Source organism: Drosophila montana, unplaced genomic scaffold, assembly GCF_035044405.1.
Source record: "Drosophila montana isolate Dmon_TW-CO22-7 unplaced genomic scaffold, ASM3504440v1 contig_3733_1, whole genome shotgun sequence".
Lineage (NCBI taxonomy): Eukaryota > Metazoa > Arthropoda > Insecta > Diptera > Drosophilidae > Drosophila > Drosophila montana.
The window spans coordinates 12,739,915-12,755,647 of NW_026998620.1; the positions used below are offsets into that span (position 1 = coordinate 12,739,915).

The 15,733-nt window shown below is 41.1% G+C and overlaps 1 protein-coding gene across 15 annotated transcripts in view; it reads right to left on the bottom strand.

Moving 5' to 3' along the window:
* Syp (Syncrip) overlaps nucleotides 1-15,733 on the bottom strand; it is a 50,921-nt gene that overhangs the window by 12,304 nt on the left and 22,884 nt on the right. For 3 of the 15 annotated variants that reach the window (XM_064693312.1, XM_064693323.1, XM_064693314.1), the window contains exons 1-5: nucleotides 6,229-6,521; nucleotides 4,783-4,901; nucleotides 4,390-4,711; nucleotides 4,075-4,316; nucleotides 2,684-2,819 (exon numbers count right to left, since the gene is read on the bottom strand). In XM_064693312.1, the coding sequence (XP_064549382.1) occupies nucleotides 2,684-2,819; nucleotides 4,075-4,316; nucleotides 4,390-4,711; nucleotides 4,783-4,901; nucleotides 6,229-6,385 (976 nt within the window). In that variant the 5' untranslated portion in view covers nucleotides 6,386-6,521. Of the gene's footprint in view, nucleotides 1-1,326; nucleotides 1,463-2,683; nucleotides 2,820-4,074; nucleotides 4,317-4,389; nucleotides 4,712-4,782; nucleotides 4,902-6,228; nucleotides 6,530-15,733 lie in introns of those variants that run through there. The other 12 variants (XM_064693322.1, XM_064693320.1, XM_064693319.1 and 9 more) reach the window with 8 other exon arrangements.

Genomic DNA, 15,733 nt, shown 5'->3' on the forward strand with positions numbered 1-15,733 from the left:
TTAAAATTTATCGTTTATACAGATGATTTTTGAAAACCAATGCCAACAAATTTCCTTACTTTTTTCAAATATTTTTGAATAAATTAATGCGCTAAGCTAAACGTATTTGGTGTGTATATATATATATATTATGAAGAGAGTTTCGCATAGTTATATACGTATATATATATAGAGATAGAGACAGATAGAGAGAGAGAGAAAGAGGCGGGTATAACATTAAATATTTTGAAATGAAAGACACTTAGAAGAAAAATTAAAAAAAAACTAATTTCTTTTCAACGCACACGGATTTCGTTTGTTTTTGCTTTGTACAGATTGCAAAATGTAAAAATAATATGGAAGTTATTGTAGAGCACACACATTGAGCTTGGATACTTCTTTGGTGGATTAAACAAAAACAATAACAAGATAGTATACACTGAGAAAGACAGAAACACGTATAATAAACTGATTTTGAATTTGAATTGAGTATCAATCGATTTGCTTCAATTGCAGCTGGGGCGCTTATAGAGACAGACAGAGAGATAGAGAGAGAGAGTTACGAGTAAATGAGTTTTGGGGTGGGGAATTAACACGTTTACATTAAGTGTTTTCTCCAGTCATTACCATAGTTATATGATTGGCCAGAACAGAATTTGTACGAATTGTATTATCCTAACTAAATTGATGGGGCTATTTGTGTGCGCGATTTGTTTTAGCATATATTTATATATATATATATATATGTATGTATCTGCACTAAAGAAAAAAAAAATGTAACGCCTTTTTGGATTGTTTTCAAAAATATTCAAAAATGTTTTTGGCAAATTGTTTAGCTACAGGTTTTCAATGTCAACAAATTGGGCACATTTAGTGAATTAAATTAATACAAATTATGATCGAAGTGTAACAATTAATTTTTTGTTGTATTTTCTAGCAGTTAAAAGAGAGAAAGAGAGATAGGGGAAAGAGATAGATAGCTCAGGCAAAAGTTCTACAGTAGAAATTTTGCAGAGCTACTTTTTTTTTTTTTATGGGATCGTGTGTGTGGCATGATGTTATAATTTTAAAGAGTTGTTTTTTAAAAGCGAAAATTGCAAAACAAAAATCCAATTAATACTTTGTTGCTGCTGCAGTTGTTTTCAATTCTGGCTGTCTGCAAGTATCGCCCCTAAAAAGTGAATGCCTTACGTACATTTATTTACCAATTCGCTGGAGGGGTAGGTGGTGGGGGGAGTGTTTGATGATTTTGAAAAAGATTTTGGTTGGAAGGGGTTTTTGGTTTGGCTGATTTCATATTTGTTGTTTGTTTTTGGTTTTGTTTTTGTTTTGTTTTGGATCACTTACGTGCATGTTTAGAAAATTCCTCAATTAATTCGTCACGATCTCTATTTTTAGGTATATTGCCGACAAAAAGCCGGTGATTGTTAAATGATATCGTAACACCAATCTTTTTGCCTTTCCGAATTTCAAAATCATTTAGCTGCAATTGTTCAAAAGTTCACACAAAACAAAAGAAAATTTTGATTTGCTATGAAAAAATTTGTTTCCATCGGTACAGCGACTTTTTTTTTTGATTACTGACTTTTCGGGTTTGGTTTTTGGATGAAAAATTATGGTTGTTTCTGTGTGTCTGTGTGTGTGCGTGTGTGTGTGTGTGGATGGGAAGCGAGTGTAGAGTGTTTGTAAGATCTAGACTAGTCTTAAAAATTTGTAAGTTATTTATTATTCGTGCCAAATAAAAAGGAATTTATGAAATATTTAATAAGGTTTTTAGCTAAAAAATTTATTATATTTCGTTGGTGAGTTATAAATGAATTTGCTTTTCACTACCGAGAAACAGTCAAAAATTGTACAGCTGCAAAAGTCATCCGTAGCCGATTTTTGGGGGGGTCTCAATCTTACCTTTTGATTGCATAACATACACACACAATTATATAATTTTGACACCAATTGTAGATGACCTTATAACCGTGAAAATAGAAAGGAACCTATTCCTATATAAGGTGTACAACTGAAAATCATTTACGAACAGAATATGCATTGCCTAAGAATTTTGGAGTAGTTTTTCAAACATTTTCTTAATGTTTTTCCATTTTGGTTTTTGTACGCAAAGTTAATGACTGGAGATTATATAATATAGTATATAAGTATAAAGTTTGATAAGAGATAAATATCGTAAGCGAATGACAAATGATATTTGCCAATGGATTGCATGGGCGTGTCTGCGAGTGCGGTTGTGTGTGTTGATGTGGGTGTGGCATGTGGGGTGTGGCAAGTGGGCGTGTGGGTGGTGTATGAGTACCACCCAAACACGATTTGAGCTGCTTAAAAAGCATCCATGATCTGTGCGAGCGCATTTGAAAAGAGTTTCGAATTCGATTTGAGAAATGATATGAATTTGTACTGCATGTGAATGGGCATTGGAATGGCGGATGGATATGTTGTTGGATATGATGAAAGCATAGAAATGATTAAATAAAATAATAATCAAATTAAAATAACCTGAGGCTAACACACCTAACCTTATTTATGCCTGCCTGCAATTAGCCAATTCAGTTAAAGCCAATTGGATTTTTGTTTTAAAAGCCGATTTTTGTTTTGGAGCTTTATAAAAGGCGCTTAGGAAAGAAAGAAATGAAGCGACCTTTCATAGAGCTCCGTAATTGAGAATTTTAAATAGTTCAATTTCGTTTCAATTTACCTGTAAGTTTACCAAATTCCTCTAAAATTTCATCTTTGCCTTTTGACTTGGGTATATTGCCTACGAAAAGGCGCAGATTCGGTACGCTTATATTTATTTTCAGACACTTGCCGGGTTTTATTTCGTGATTATCGAGCTAAATTGTGGGTGGGAAGGTAAAACGATTTTTAATACCAATTCAATTGTTAATCATAATAAATAATAAATGGAAATCATAATCAAATAACTCAGCAATAATTTTGTAAAAGGGAACAAAATTAAATTCGGGTACGTTCGGTTGGGGTGGTTTAGGGATTCGGGTTGCGGTTGGTCGGGGGGCTTTTTGAATCAAAACAAAACGATAAAATATTTAAGAAATAATGTTTTATAATTTTGCATTACCAATTTTGAAATGTTTTGCAGAGATTGTTCGCGTAGCGGCAATTTGAAATATTAATGTAAAAGGTTTAGTTAGTAAGAGATTTGTTAGATTTGGTTAACTATATTGCAAGCTCTGCAGAGTTCTTAAAGACTGGATCGTTAGTATAGTAGTAAAGGACATGCTCGGGCTGCTTTTCTTCTTCAATAAAACCAGACAATGAAAATGTACCCCTACAAAATTGATAGTTGATAAATAATCTACGATTTATATGCTAGAGCTACAAGTTGACTTAAGGCTAAGAAATAATTAAAAAATTATAAGAGAAATTAAACTAAAAACTATAAAGAGGGGAACTGACGGGTTGTACATATTTGCAGTTCAATTATTATTGTATCGCAGAGAGAACTCTTTTCAAATTTGCAAATTTTCGGTTATCGATCAACACTATCGATCTCTAGTGCAATGTACTTTCGAATCGCGTAACAAAATTATATATCTATATATAATTTATAAAAGGACATGCATATATAACAAGTTACAGATAGATATGTAGAATAGGCACAGCGTAAGAGTAAGAGCGTTAGCGATAAAGATTAGGGCAGGCGATTTTTTTTTTTTAAGTAGCAACAATAAAGATTTTCTTCATTTTAGTTTGTTTTGTCTCAAAGCGCCGAATCGGGATAATTCTGGTTGTAGTTCTTGGAGTTGTTGTTGTTCAAGTTGAATATATCATCAAATCGTTCGAATTTTGGTGCTTTAAACTAAAAGTTTTCGATTGTAGAATTTGGGAGCAAGCGGCTGTGTTGAGGACCAAAACGTTTTCGAATCGGTACGAACTGTCTTTTTTTTTTTTACCTACTATACAGAAATTTTGATAAATATATATTATATGTTAAGTATGTAGTAGATTATGTATATATTTCTTTGAACACAAAGCGCTTTATGTACGGACAGTGTTTTTGCTGTTTGGGGTCGAGGGGGGCCGGGAGACAGTTGGATGGATTGATATAGTGAAGGTTGGCTTAAATACCTGTCGCACAGCATTGACGGCTGCCTCGCGATTTGTGAATGTGACAAATGCGTAGCCACGATTTGTACCAGTCATGGGGTCCATCATGAGTCTAAGGTCCCAAATGGTGCCGCAATTCTCGAAAAGCGGTATTAGCTCGTCCTCAAACATATCCTTGGGTATTTTGCCACAGAAAACTTCGCAGCCATTACCGGGCACGTTGCCCTCCCAGTTGGGTGGCGGCCCGCCGTATTTGCGTTGTCCTGCAAAGGTCAGAAATAAATATATTATGAATAAATGCAAACAACAAAGTGTTTGTGCTTATTTTTTTCATACCTGTGGTCACATCCAATGTGTAGCCAGTACGCTCTAGAATCTTTTTGATCTTCTCTTCATCCGGCCCCTTTACCTGTATGGAGCTGGCGGTTGCGGGCACACCTTGCTGACTGGCGCGACTCTTTTGACGATAGGTTTTCATGACCCCACACAAGTAGGCAGACTTATTTGACACATGCTCCAAATTTGACTCGAGGAACTGACTAAGCACATTCAAGGCACCATCAACGGGAAACTCCTTGAGCGCGTCCAGCGCGCGCTCATCCAGCTCGGCGTGGGCAAGTTTACCAGTTTTGTAGATTTCATCCAGTTTGCCGGCGACCTAATCAGCAAATAATATGATCCATTATTATAACCCAAAAGCTGCCACATATGGCCTAAATTTTAAGGTACCTTCTTGTCCAGACCGTACTCCAGCAGCTTGGGATAATCCTCTGTACGTTCGCCATCGCCACGGTCATCGGCTTTCTGGTTAATGTCATCTAAAAGTTCGCCATTTCCTTCCGCCATTTCTGAAAATGGGAGAAAAAACCTTTTAGTAAAAGCTTAAATGCGAGTCGTAATTATTTATGCATTCGAGTCAAACAATGAACATCCGTAAAAACAATTTAAATGCGAGCAGCAAAAGTCGAAATAGGTCGCGAGTAAAATTCGCACGCATCGCACGCACCAGAGAGCGCGGTAGAGGGAGAAAGAGCGAAAGAAAAAATAACAAAGTTGTTCCAAAAAGTTTATTGACCTCAAACAAACGCACGTTGCGGCCTGATCAGCAGAGTGGGAGATAGCGAGAGCACGCAGCGCACGCACAAATTAGTGCGTGCATGACAAAGCTTATCGGCAAAGGCGAGAGTGAGAGCGAGAGAGAGAGAACAAAAGGTAAACAATAGAAAAAGAGGCGCGTTTGCGAATTGTGCGTGTGTGCACGATGTGCGGATAACCGAGTCCCGACTGCGGGACTCACGAACTGACCGCTGGCCGGCACACGCGTGTATGACGTAGTTAGACTGTGACGATGACAGTTCTGTGTGTGTGTATGTGTGTGTGTACACGTTAATCAGTTGTGTGTCATTAGGACGGCGGCACCGTAAAACTGGTTGTATGGTTACTGTACGGAAAAAGAATTCTGTATATATATATATATATATCAATTACACTTGTCAGCCCGTTCATTTACATACATATATATGAATGTATGTATATGCAATAATGAGGCCATATAAATTTGTATTATGTGCAATGCAAATGTTTGTCGTGTCACTGTGCAGCTGCTACTGGGCTAGTCATAATGAAAATACCAAATTGGCACTCGTTGCCAAGTGATTCACACACACATTCACCAAGTTGCCAATCTTTTTATCAGCAATAAATTTATACATATTGTGTGTGTGTGTGTGTGTGTGAGCGTTTGCTCAAACTTAACCGAAATACACATTCTTTGTCCGCAAACACAAAAAGAAAAGAACTACGGAACGCGCATATTGCGTAACGTGGTGAAAAAAAAAATTGATCGCAACGCGAGAGAACGAGAGTGAAATGCCATGGAGAGCGTGGGCCGTGGTGACGAATGGGGGAGTGTATGTATGTGAATGTATGTGTAATTATGCGCAAGTGTGTGCGCGTTTCGCTCATAATTCGCATTTACGTACATATTGCAAAAATATTTTCAGCGCTGCTTTTTGTTTGTTGCTCCGCTCGCCAAAGCTCTCACCCAGTTTAGTTCTCTCTCTCAACGCTTGGCTATTGCTATTTCGTTTTATGTTCGCATTTTTTTTGTCTGTCGTTCATCGGCATGACATTGAAAAAAATTGTGTATTTGTCGTTGTTGTTGTCGTTACTCACTTGCGCCCCGAGTTTGGGGCTTAATCTCATAGTTTTTGTTCACAGTGGCAGCTGGTGATGTTGCCGCTGCTGCTGCCGTTCCGTTGCCGCTGGATTTGCGTCCGCTTATAATGACGCTTGTGCCAGCGGCAACGCGCTGGGTAACGTTTACCAGCATCGCGTAAAGCCAATTGCAAACGAATAACAAAACAAATTAATTCCAGACGATTTGAAATTTACTTTATGAAATTAAAACTTTCGAAGCTTTTCGGAAAGGAATTTTGGTTTTTTCACTTGAAAATTCCGAAATGTTTGGCCCACGTCTAATTTTTCACAACTGGGAAGAAAAACTGATTTGATAGCCAACTAACAATGTCAATTCGTGCAAAGCCTACTTCAAAAGCATTAGACACGTGCCGATATCGATAAATGATTAAACACCCTGGCAACCCTGCCCCGACAATTTACAGTTTCAAGCTGGCAAATTTACAACTACTGCAGTGTAAATATGTACTGCGGAAATATGCAAATGAAGCGGATATTGGGTCACATTGTTTTGCAATGTAGCCCACAACAATGAGCAAAATGTCAGTCAACAAGCAACAGGACCCACTCCCAAATGTGCAGACTATTAGGCGTGAAAACGGCGTGCGGTTTTGCATTGTGTGCCCCGCATGGCAGAGAGCGTGCGCCAAGCGCTAATATGCCCCGTTGTCTTACAATAGGCAGGCGCTAAAGTTCGCGCAGTGCTGCCAATGCAAGTCAAAATTTTAAGCTATTGTCAAGTGCAACTCTGGAAAAGTACCGTATATGCGAGAATACTAAAAAAAGTCGTGTGAGCTTATATACATACATATGGTCAAGAACTGAACCCGCGGTTGTTGGTGAAAATATGTAAAATTGTGTAAAACTGACACGAATAATACCTAGCTAGAATGCACATGGTTGCGTTTACATATTTTGCACGGGCTTCTTCCGTTACATGTGACATTCATAACGGTATTCATAGCGCAACACTCGAGCTAACCCTTAAGCACAATACACACACACTCTGCCGACCTCTGCACATTCAATTTGCAAATTTTTTCCACATTTGTTTTTTTTCTCTTTCGTTCTTTTCGTGCTGTCTCTGAACATCATTTTTAATGCATGTTTGTTGTGGCAACGGGCCGTGTTTGCAGTTTCATTTCAAGTTCCGCCCTGGGTTGTTGGCGCTGCACAAATGCATGAAAAATACACACATATATTCATATGTGTATAAAAAAGGGAATTTGCATGGCTGGTTGTTTTTTTTTGCAGCCGCCTGGTGGTAACTACCTCAATAAACTTTATGTTGACGCCGGGACACGTAAACAACGGGACCAGCTCGTGTTAGTTACCTCTATTGCTACGCCATGTTGCACCCCTAACTGAAGCGGGGGCTGGGCTCTGGGCCAAGAGATAATGCCTGGTGTAAGGTTAGTAAATCAGCGATATGACAAATGCCTGGCGCGTCCACTTTAATGCAGCGTTCAATAACAGACAAAAGAAAATCAAATCTGCTGATAAAGCGAAATAAATCGCTTTTCACATTGGCCGCAAAGCGGGCGACGGCACTAGACTTTACGCCGCCGCCGTCGCCGTTGTCTGGAATTGGAATTACAATGCAGTTGTATGCCAGACAGGGTGACCTGCGGGCTAGCGGTAAGGGTTGACTGCGGCCTGGAGCTGCTGCTGGCTGCTGTTACGGGGGGTTGCTTGTTTTTGCCAGCTAACAAATGACAGTTAAAGCACAAAGTCCCCAATTACACGAGCTGAAAGCCACAATCCAGTCGCACAATCAATTTAATGGCTTAAAGGTTTCATGAGCTTTTAACTACAAGTATATGCTTGCAAAAGGGCCAAAGCTCAAAAGCTTTCATGTGCTTTTTAAAAAGCCTTTACTATTTAAATGTTTCAACTAGTCACGATCTGAAAGCAGCAGAGCCGTCAAATTTAATGGAGTAAAGCTTTCAAGAGCTTTTAATATTTTTGCTAGCAAAAACAATCCATAAATTAAGCTGAAAGCCTCAGCAGTTGAGTAATGAATTTAATTTAACTAAACTAAAGCTTTATTGAGCTTTTAAGCAGAAGTTTTAATGCTTCCACAACAGGGCCTCTGAAGCTCACTTAAGGCTTTCATGTGCTTTATTGAATTTGTTTGACAATGCATTGTTCAATTTTAGATAGTGTCCGTCCGGCATCAAAGTTCGCTTAAATTTCAAGAAGCTGCACAACGGCACGGTGCGGAGTGCAGAGTAGAGGACAAGCCGGGGGCTTAGTGGCCATTTAAATATTATTGCCATGAACGGCGACAACAATGAAGGCAGTCCCGGCATCGGAACTGAGAACGGACGAGAAGTATGGGGCTAGAATATTGATTTTCTGCACTTGCATATAGAGCCGGCAGCTCCTGTTAAGCAATGGGGCAACGCAACCCTTTGGCTCACACCAGGCAGACGCCGGTCAGATAAGCCACCCGGACCGAGTGCCATAAGCCGATTTAAGTCATGAAAATAGCTGCAAGTAGTTGCAACTGCAGAAATGCCACTAAAAACGCAACGCGGCGAGTCCCGAGGGGATCCAAGCGGAAGTGTGGCAAATGTTTGCTGTAATTTATGGCCAGACTCGTATGAGGAGTAGAAAGAGCGCGGGAAGGGTCGATGCGGCCGCATAAGTTTGCAGAAATTAATGCCATTGCGACATTGCAGCCGAAGGGCTCTACGTAAGGTAAATTAGAAAGGGGAGCAGAAAAGCAGCAAGAGAATGCTATTTCTTGTAGTTTATGGTAAACAACGCACAAAATGAAATTCTCATTAAGCAAATGTGAAGTCTAAGGAAGCCAGACAGGACAACGAGCACACGGGCGGGCGGAAATCTTACAAATGCAACAAACAAGACCTGAAATCGTATATTATGTATATTATGTTGAGCTGAGGTTTATAGTTGGATTTGTGGCTACAAATTCAGTCGTCTGTAAAAATAATGTTTAATATTCTTAGTTATTTTCTCTCCCTCTCTAATCCCCTTTTCTCGCATTCACCATTTTCCTTGCGGTAAGACTCAAATTCATGAAAATCGCGTAGAAGGGTTCTCTCGCAATAACATTGTATATTTACAGTCTACATTTATCATAGACGCAGTTGGCAACCTGTTTTTTGCCAGAAATTTCCCGCAGGGCTTGAGCTTGCCAAAAACCGTATTATTCACAATCTTTGCTTGTTTTTGCCATACAATTCTCAGCACTTGGCTATATATATATGTTGCCAAGAAACCCAATCAGGCGGCTCCGTTCGTCCACTTGCTGCAAAATATTTACACCAGCCTCTTGGCAGCCGTAATACTTTCAATATTTGATGCACAAACACACACACACTCAATTCTGTGGCCAAAAAGCGCAGGACACGCTCCACGATGCTCAACGAGCGTCAACAAATGAACGGGGCTGAGCAAGGACCTGCGGGGTAGGGGGGCAGAGACACATTCAGTCACGTGTAGCGGCCTGGCCAGGCAGTAAAAAAATTGACTGCAATGCGGCTAAGGGAATGCTGGGCACGGCACGGAATCGTAAAGGGGGGGAGATGGCACAACAGTTGCATGCAACGAACATTGTCTGTGATGTCCGGAATGTATTTGTATTTGTGCAGTGTAAGGCTGGCAAAAAAGGACAATGTGCCGGCAAACACATAAAGGAAGGCGTCGACAGGGAGGGGGGGTCTCACTTCGACAAAAATAACAATGCATTTTAATATACACACAAAGATCGAGGCAGTAGGAGAAAATGGAGCACACGTAAAGGATTAGGGGGGAAAAGTTGGTATACTTTGTTGCTGCGGAGGAAAACGGGTATATTTGTTGTAAGCTAGTGGCTGCTTTAAGATTGAAAAGCTTCAGTCAGGAAACGTGGTTTTCTCAGCGTAACTGGTGGTTCGGTTCACGGTTTGAACCCCATCGACACCCTAAGTTTATTGTTCGATACAAACTCTGTTCTATTACCCTTTGCTGCAGAGCATCCAGCAGTCGTGATGCTCCGCTTCTCCTTATTTACATTTAGGAAAAAAAAAAAGTGTGCCCACCCAGCGAGCAAGCCGGAAACGATTGTGCATCGCGAAGCGAACAAGCCAAGCTCCACTCGCGCCGCTCCCCATTTGCAAGCCAGCAGCAAGGACCCGGCCAAGTTTTCTGCGCCCTTAACAACGGGGGCATAGTTTGCCTTTCATGGCGAATTAGAAAAGTGCCGGCTGCAGGCGCCGCTCAATTCCAGCGCTAGGGTGGGGGTGGGGGTGGGGGTGGTTGCTACTTGACTCCGGGTGTATCTAGCGTTTTTATTTAGCATATTTTATTTGCGAAATTAGGCTGAATGCTTTTGTCAGGCAACGTGCCTGGGCTGCCAGCTGTGCGCCGCTCGAGGACATAGCGCCTGCAATTGTGGCAGACAGTGCCTGGCACCGCCAACGAGCACACTCGCACACACACACACACACACATGCACACAATCCGCTGATTGCATGCCGGTTGTGGCAGTGTCAAGAAATGCCTTGTTGCATAAATTGTGCGCCGCGCGAGCAAATTACAGTGCAGTACAGCCAAAAGGATGCACATGTGAATCTAGTTATGGATGTATTTTTATGTAAATATAAATGCATGAGCTGTATTATTATTTATTGATCACTTGAAGTAAGGAACTTTAGGAATATATCCTTTAATTTACACAACGTTCGGCATGACAATTTTCTTGAAAGTTTTCCTATCTGCAGCTCGTGCTTTTCAGTTCAACTTTTTGCTGTCAAACTTTCAAAAAATAATAAGAAGCAGAAAAGCCACATTACAAGCTAAATGAAAAGTCAAATGCAACAAAAATAAGGTAAAAAAAAAAAATGCGGCAGCGACAAATGCGGCCAGGCAAAAATGAAAACTTGTTTGCCGGCAACGAACTCGCCGTGCCCGCCGGCTCCAACAGCACGCATGCCTCCCGCCACTCAAACACATCATGCAACACCCAACTGCAGAGAGACTCCACGAACTCCCTGAGCCATTACCGTAAAGGGGGGAGGTGAAGTCAAAGCAAAAACGGAGAAAACATGGCGAAGCGCCAAATTATCCACACATGCCGACAACAACGGAGACGAGAACGAGCCGGTTGAAGAGGACGTGGTTGAGGCAAGCCAAGGCAGTGGGAAAAGAAACGGAAACAAGACAAGAACTGCAAATAATTGCAGCTGTACCTCTCTTCTATTTATCTGTCTCACTTACACGCTTACTAGCTCCCTCTCTCTCTTTCTCTCTCTAAGAGCGCGCGCATTGCAGTCGCAAGCTTTTGTCGTCTGACAATGCAGCCGAGCTTTTGGCGCTCAATGCTCTCTCTCTCTCCCTCTGCATCCCCATGCCCCGCATTGCATGCAACGCGCCGGCCGGTTTTCGCTTACTTTTCACATACATTTATGCGCATACATCTGTGTGTGTGTGTGTGTATATATAGCTGCCTATGTAGCAGTAAGTTGTCTGTTTTGTGGTCTGTGTGGACGCCATTTGGCTGACACGTGGCTGACGTGGAGCCCAGCAAAGGGCAGCTACACGAAAATGCAAGGTAACAACAAAAGTGGCTAGAGGGTGCAAAATCAACTAGCTTTAGACAGGCGCAAGGCAACAAACAGAGGAAGCAGAGCTAAAACCAAAAATCAGAACCAAAGGAAAGGAAAGCAAAAGGCGAAGCAAACCGGTTTCATACAGACCAACTAACCAACAACAACAACAACACAAACACACACACACACACGCAAACAGAGCAACTTTGTCTGGACTTTTCTTTATTTTAAGTTCACTTTTAATGATTTGTGCTGTTTGCGGCGGCGGCGACGGCGGGCGATGCATAAGCAAAAATCAAAATGGTGGACATAGCAGCATGCGACTGCGACGGCGACAGCGACGTCGGCTGCGTTGCTGGCGACGACACAGCGGCTTTTAATGCGATTGTGACGATGTTAAATGCATTGCTCACAAACTCACATGCACGCACACACAGACAAATGCTCAGACAAGCACAGCGTGGCAGACGTAAAAAAAATTGTAGCCCCGTCAAAGCTGCATGGCTGGGTGTATGTGTGGGGCCGCTTTTGTTATGGCGACGCCTGTGCGTGTGTGTTTGTTGCAGTGTTGAACAACGCAGACTGTGGGGCGTTGTTTTTGTTATTGTCGCTAAGCTTTGCTTCTAATTGCCTTTTTGCATATAAGCGAAACACCTGAGCACGCACATACATACATATTTACATACAAACACATAAATCCATATCGTTTCATTTCACGCCACACATGTCAGCTGTTTGGTTTTATAAATATCTGCACACACACTATCTAATTATATATATGTACATATATTTAAAATGTTGCTGTCTAATGTTTGCACTTAATTGCACACACACACACACACACACACACACACACACACACACATACGCACTTTTGCATTTGGGGCCTCTCAAGAAATGCCGTCGCTGGCTGCTTGTCGCGCCGTGTGCTTTTTACTTACACACACATTCACAACACTGGCACTTGATATGGATGTCTTGTTGTTGTTCTCTGCTCGTAGGTGTATGTGTGTGCAATCTGCAGCGGCAAATTTAAAGCTTAGTAACTTTTATTTGGTTTACCTTTTCAATTTGTTTTGCACTAAATTTCACAAAAATTCACTTGTATGCACTTTAAACTAGATTTCGTTGTGTTTTTTTTTCATATATGTAGATATTTATAGCTAGCTCCTCTGCATTATACTTTTATATAAATATAATTTGTATATTATTTTATTTAATTTTATTTATTTATGAGATCACAGTGGCCGTGCCGTTCCGTTCCGTTAGCATTTCGCGTTCCGCGCGCGCTCTGCCTACATAACTCAGCGCACCTAGGATACGAGTGTGTGTGTGCTTGCGAATTCTCCAACGAGCATCAAATAAAAATACATACATGCATGTGAGTATGTATTTGCATTTGTATTGTATTGTATATAAATACAAATTGAACTCTTTGTTCTATTTTGATTTTGATTTGATATAAATTGCCGCACTGCACAACACAGTTGAATTTCTATTGCTGATTTCCGATAATTTATTGTTGTAATTTGCGTTTGGCAGCCGCCGCGTTGTAATAATGGCGGACGCAACGTCTACGTCACCGGTTCTTGGTTCGGTTCTTCGCACACGTCTGACGTTCGCTGGCTGCTGCTGCTGCTCAGTTGGTCTTCACGTCGTCACTTGCGTCGCACAACAAAACCCACAAGCAACTCTGGGGAGTCGCAGCCGCAAGTCGTAACGAAAGCTGCAGCGACGGCGACGGCGACCACGACGACGTCGACATCGACGTCGACGACGACGACGGCTACAAAAATGCACACAGTCAAATGTATCGGCAACAGACGGCGACGCATGCACACACAGATACAATGCACACAATCGCATACACACACGCACACGACGACGGTCAGAGGCAGGCAAAAAGTTTGCAAAGCGTGCAAAAAACCAAGAGACAGTGAGAGAGCGAGCGCGTGAGAGCGGGCTTTTTAACGTCTGCGCTGACGCTGGCAGCGCGAGCAAGAGAATAAGCAGCGCGAGTGGCGGCAGAATTTGCACACCAAAACGTAAGGCGAAAAAACATGAGCACACAGATTCACACACGCACAAGCTCTCTCTGCCGCTCCGTCGCTGCACAGAAGATCGTTTGTGTGTCTTGAAATGCAAAAACGTGTACAAAAAAACTTCAAGACTGTCGGCGAGCAAAGTTTTGTCGCGTGTGGAACGTAAGTTTGCGCCTGTGTATGTGAGTGTTTAATGCAGAGCTAACTTAAAATACATCAAGAAAAAGTGAAAAGCGTAGAATAACTACAGCACAAATACGTTAATATAAAAGCAAAAACTGCCAAGAAATATGCTAAAGATAACAAAAAGGATGGCACATTAAAAGTAAACGATAAACACGGACAAAGCGTCGACGTTCCACATGCCATCCACACGCACACACAGACACAATATGCGCGCTATGCAGAAAACACACAAACTGTTAACATTCCTTCGAAGGGGTTAAATGAGCGCACTACACAACTAAACAAGAACAACAAATAGTCTGTCTGTTCATATTTCGTACCTCTAAATTGGAACCAAATTGCAATGGTAAATAAAATGCTCGCACACCGCTGCATTTACACACACGCACACGTGCAAATATATATTGATGCATGTACATATGTATGTATATTGTGAGATTGGCCAAGCGAGCGACTGGCCGGCCCTGCGCCCACGCTTAGCTGGTGGGCTCGTCGACGTCGCCGCTGTCGTTGCCATCGTTGCCGACATGCGGCATTTTGGTCATGAACTTGTGGGTATTGCCAGCGTGTCTCGTTGGGCTACCTTCACTCTGCTGCTGCTGCTCCCCAACCTACCCCTCGTTCTAATGTTTGGGACGGGTCAGTTTTTATCTACCGCCCTCGTAACCCTCCCCCTTAACAGCAATCAATGCCGTTTCTAGCGGCTTGAACCACGTTTTGCACGTGATTTTTAAGCAAATATCAAATGATGTATTTTAATCAAAATATGCACTTTTATTTATTTGTTCTCTCCGAACACTTGAAAAGCTCTCAAGTTACGCACTGATAGTTGGGAATTCGAAACCATGGGAACCCTGCTGAATATTGAAATAACTTTTCGTTTAGAGAGTAGCGAGTGGGCTGGGGTAACCTAAGCTCTTGATTTTTTGCAATATTCTAAGAATCTAACATAACGGAACTGCGGGAATGGCTTTAAAGTTCTATACCGTTTTAAATGTTTAAAATTTAATTCTTGGTTATTTAAGAAGGCCATGTTCATGGCTTAAGAACTGCAAATACTATTATTTATGAAATTCCCATTTCGTTAACAGGGGATATAGAATTTCTCAAACATTTACTTTTTAATATCATATTTTCTATATTAAAAGTGGTCACTCGATGAGTTCTATGGACTTTTTCTTTTAAAGGAATCTCATTGCAGTCTCAAAGCAGTTCATGCATTATAAAGTTGGTTTATTTATAAAGCTGCAATCTATTTGTGTTAATCTCAATCTCATTCTATAATTTATTTGAATGCTGATAACGTGGGACAAGTTAAGCCACACATGAATTGAATTTAAGTTTTTTAGCCACGTATCTAAAGCTGGGAAATCTATATTTATCTGCGATTTTAGATATATTGTTGACTTACTCAAGCGAATTTTATCTGTAGCCGCGTAGCTGCTTTAGTGATGAGTATCCAAATGTGTAGAGTATCCAATTGGCTGCTGCAGGTGTAGATATTTAATCCAAGTAACTGCCACAATAGTCGTAATGTATATTATAATATATTTTGTATATTTTTCACTATAACACAAACTACACTCATTTACGTGTCTTCGAGTTGTTTTCTTTTTTGCACGAGCAAAAAATAGTAAAACAGAAACGCAACGAGCCGCAGCGAAAATCGTTTTTAATTTCCCCCCGTTTCGATTG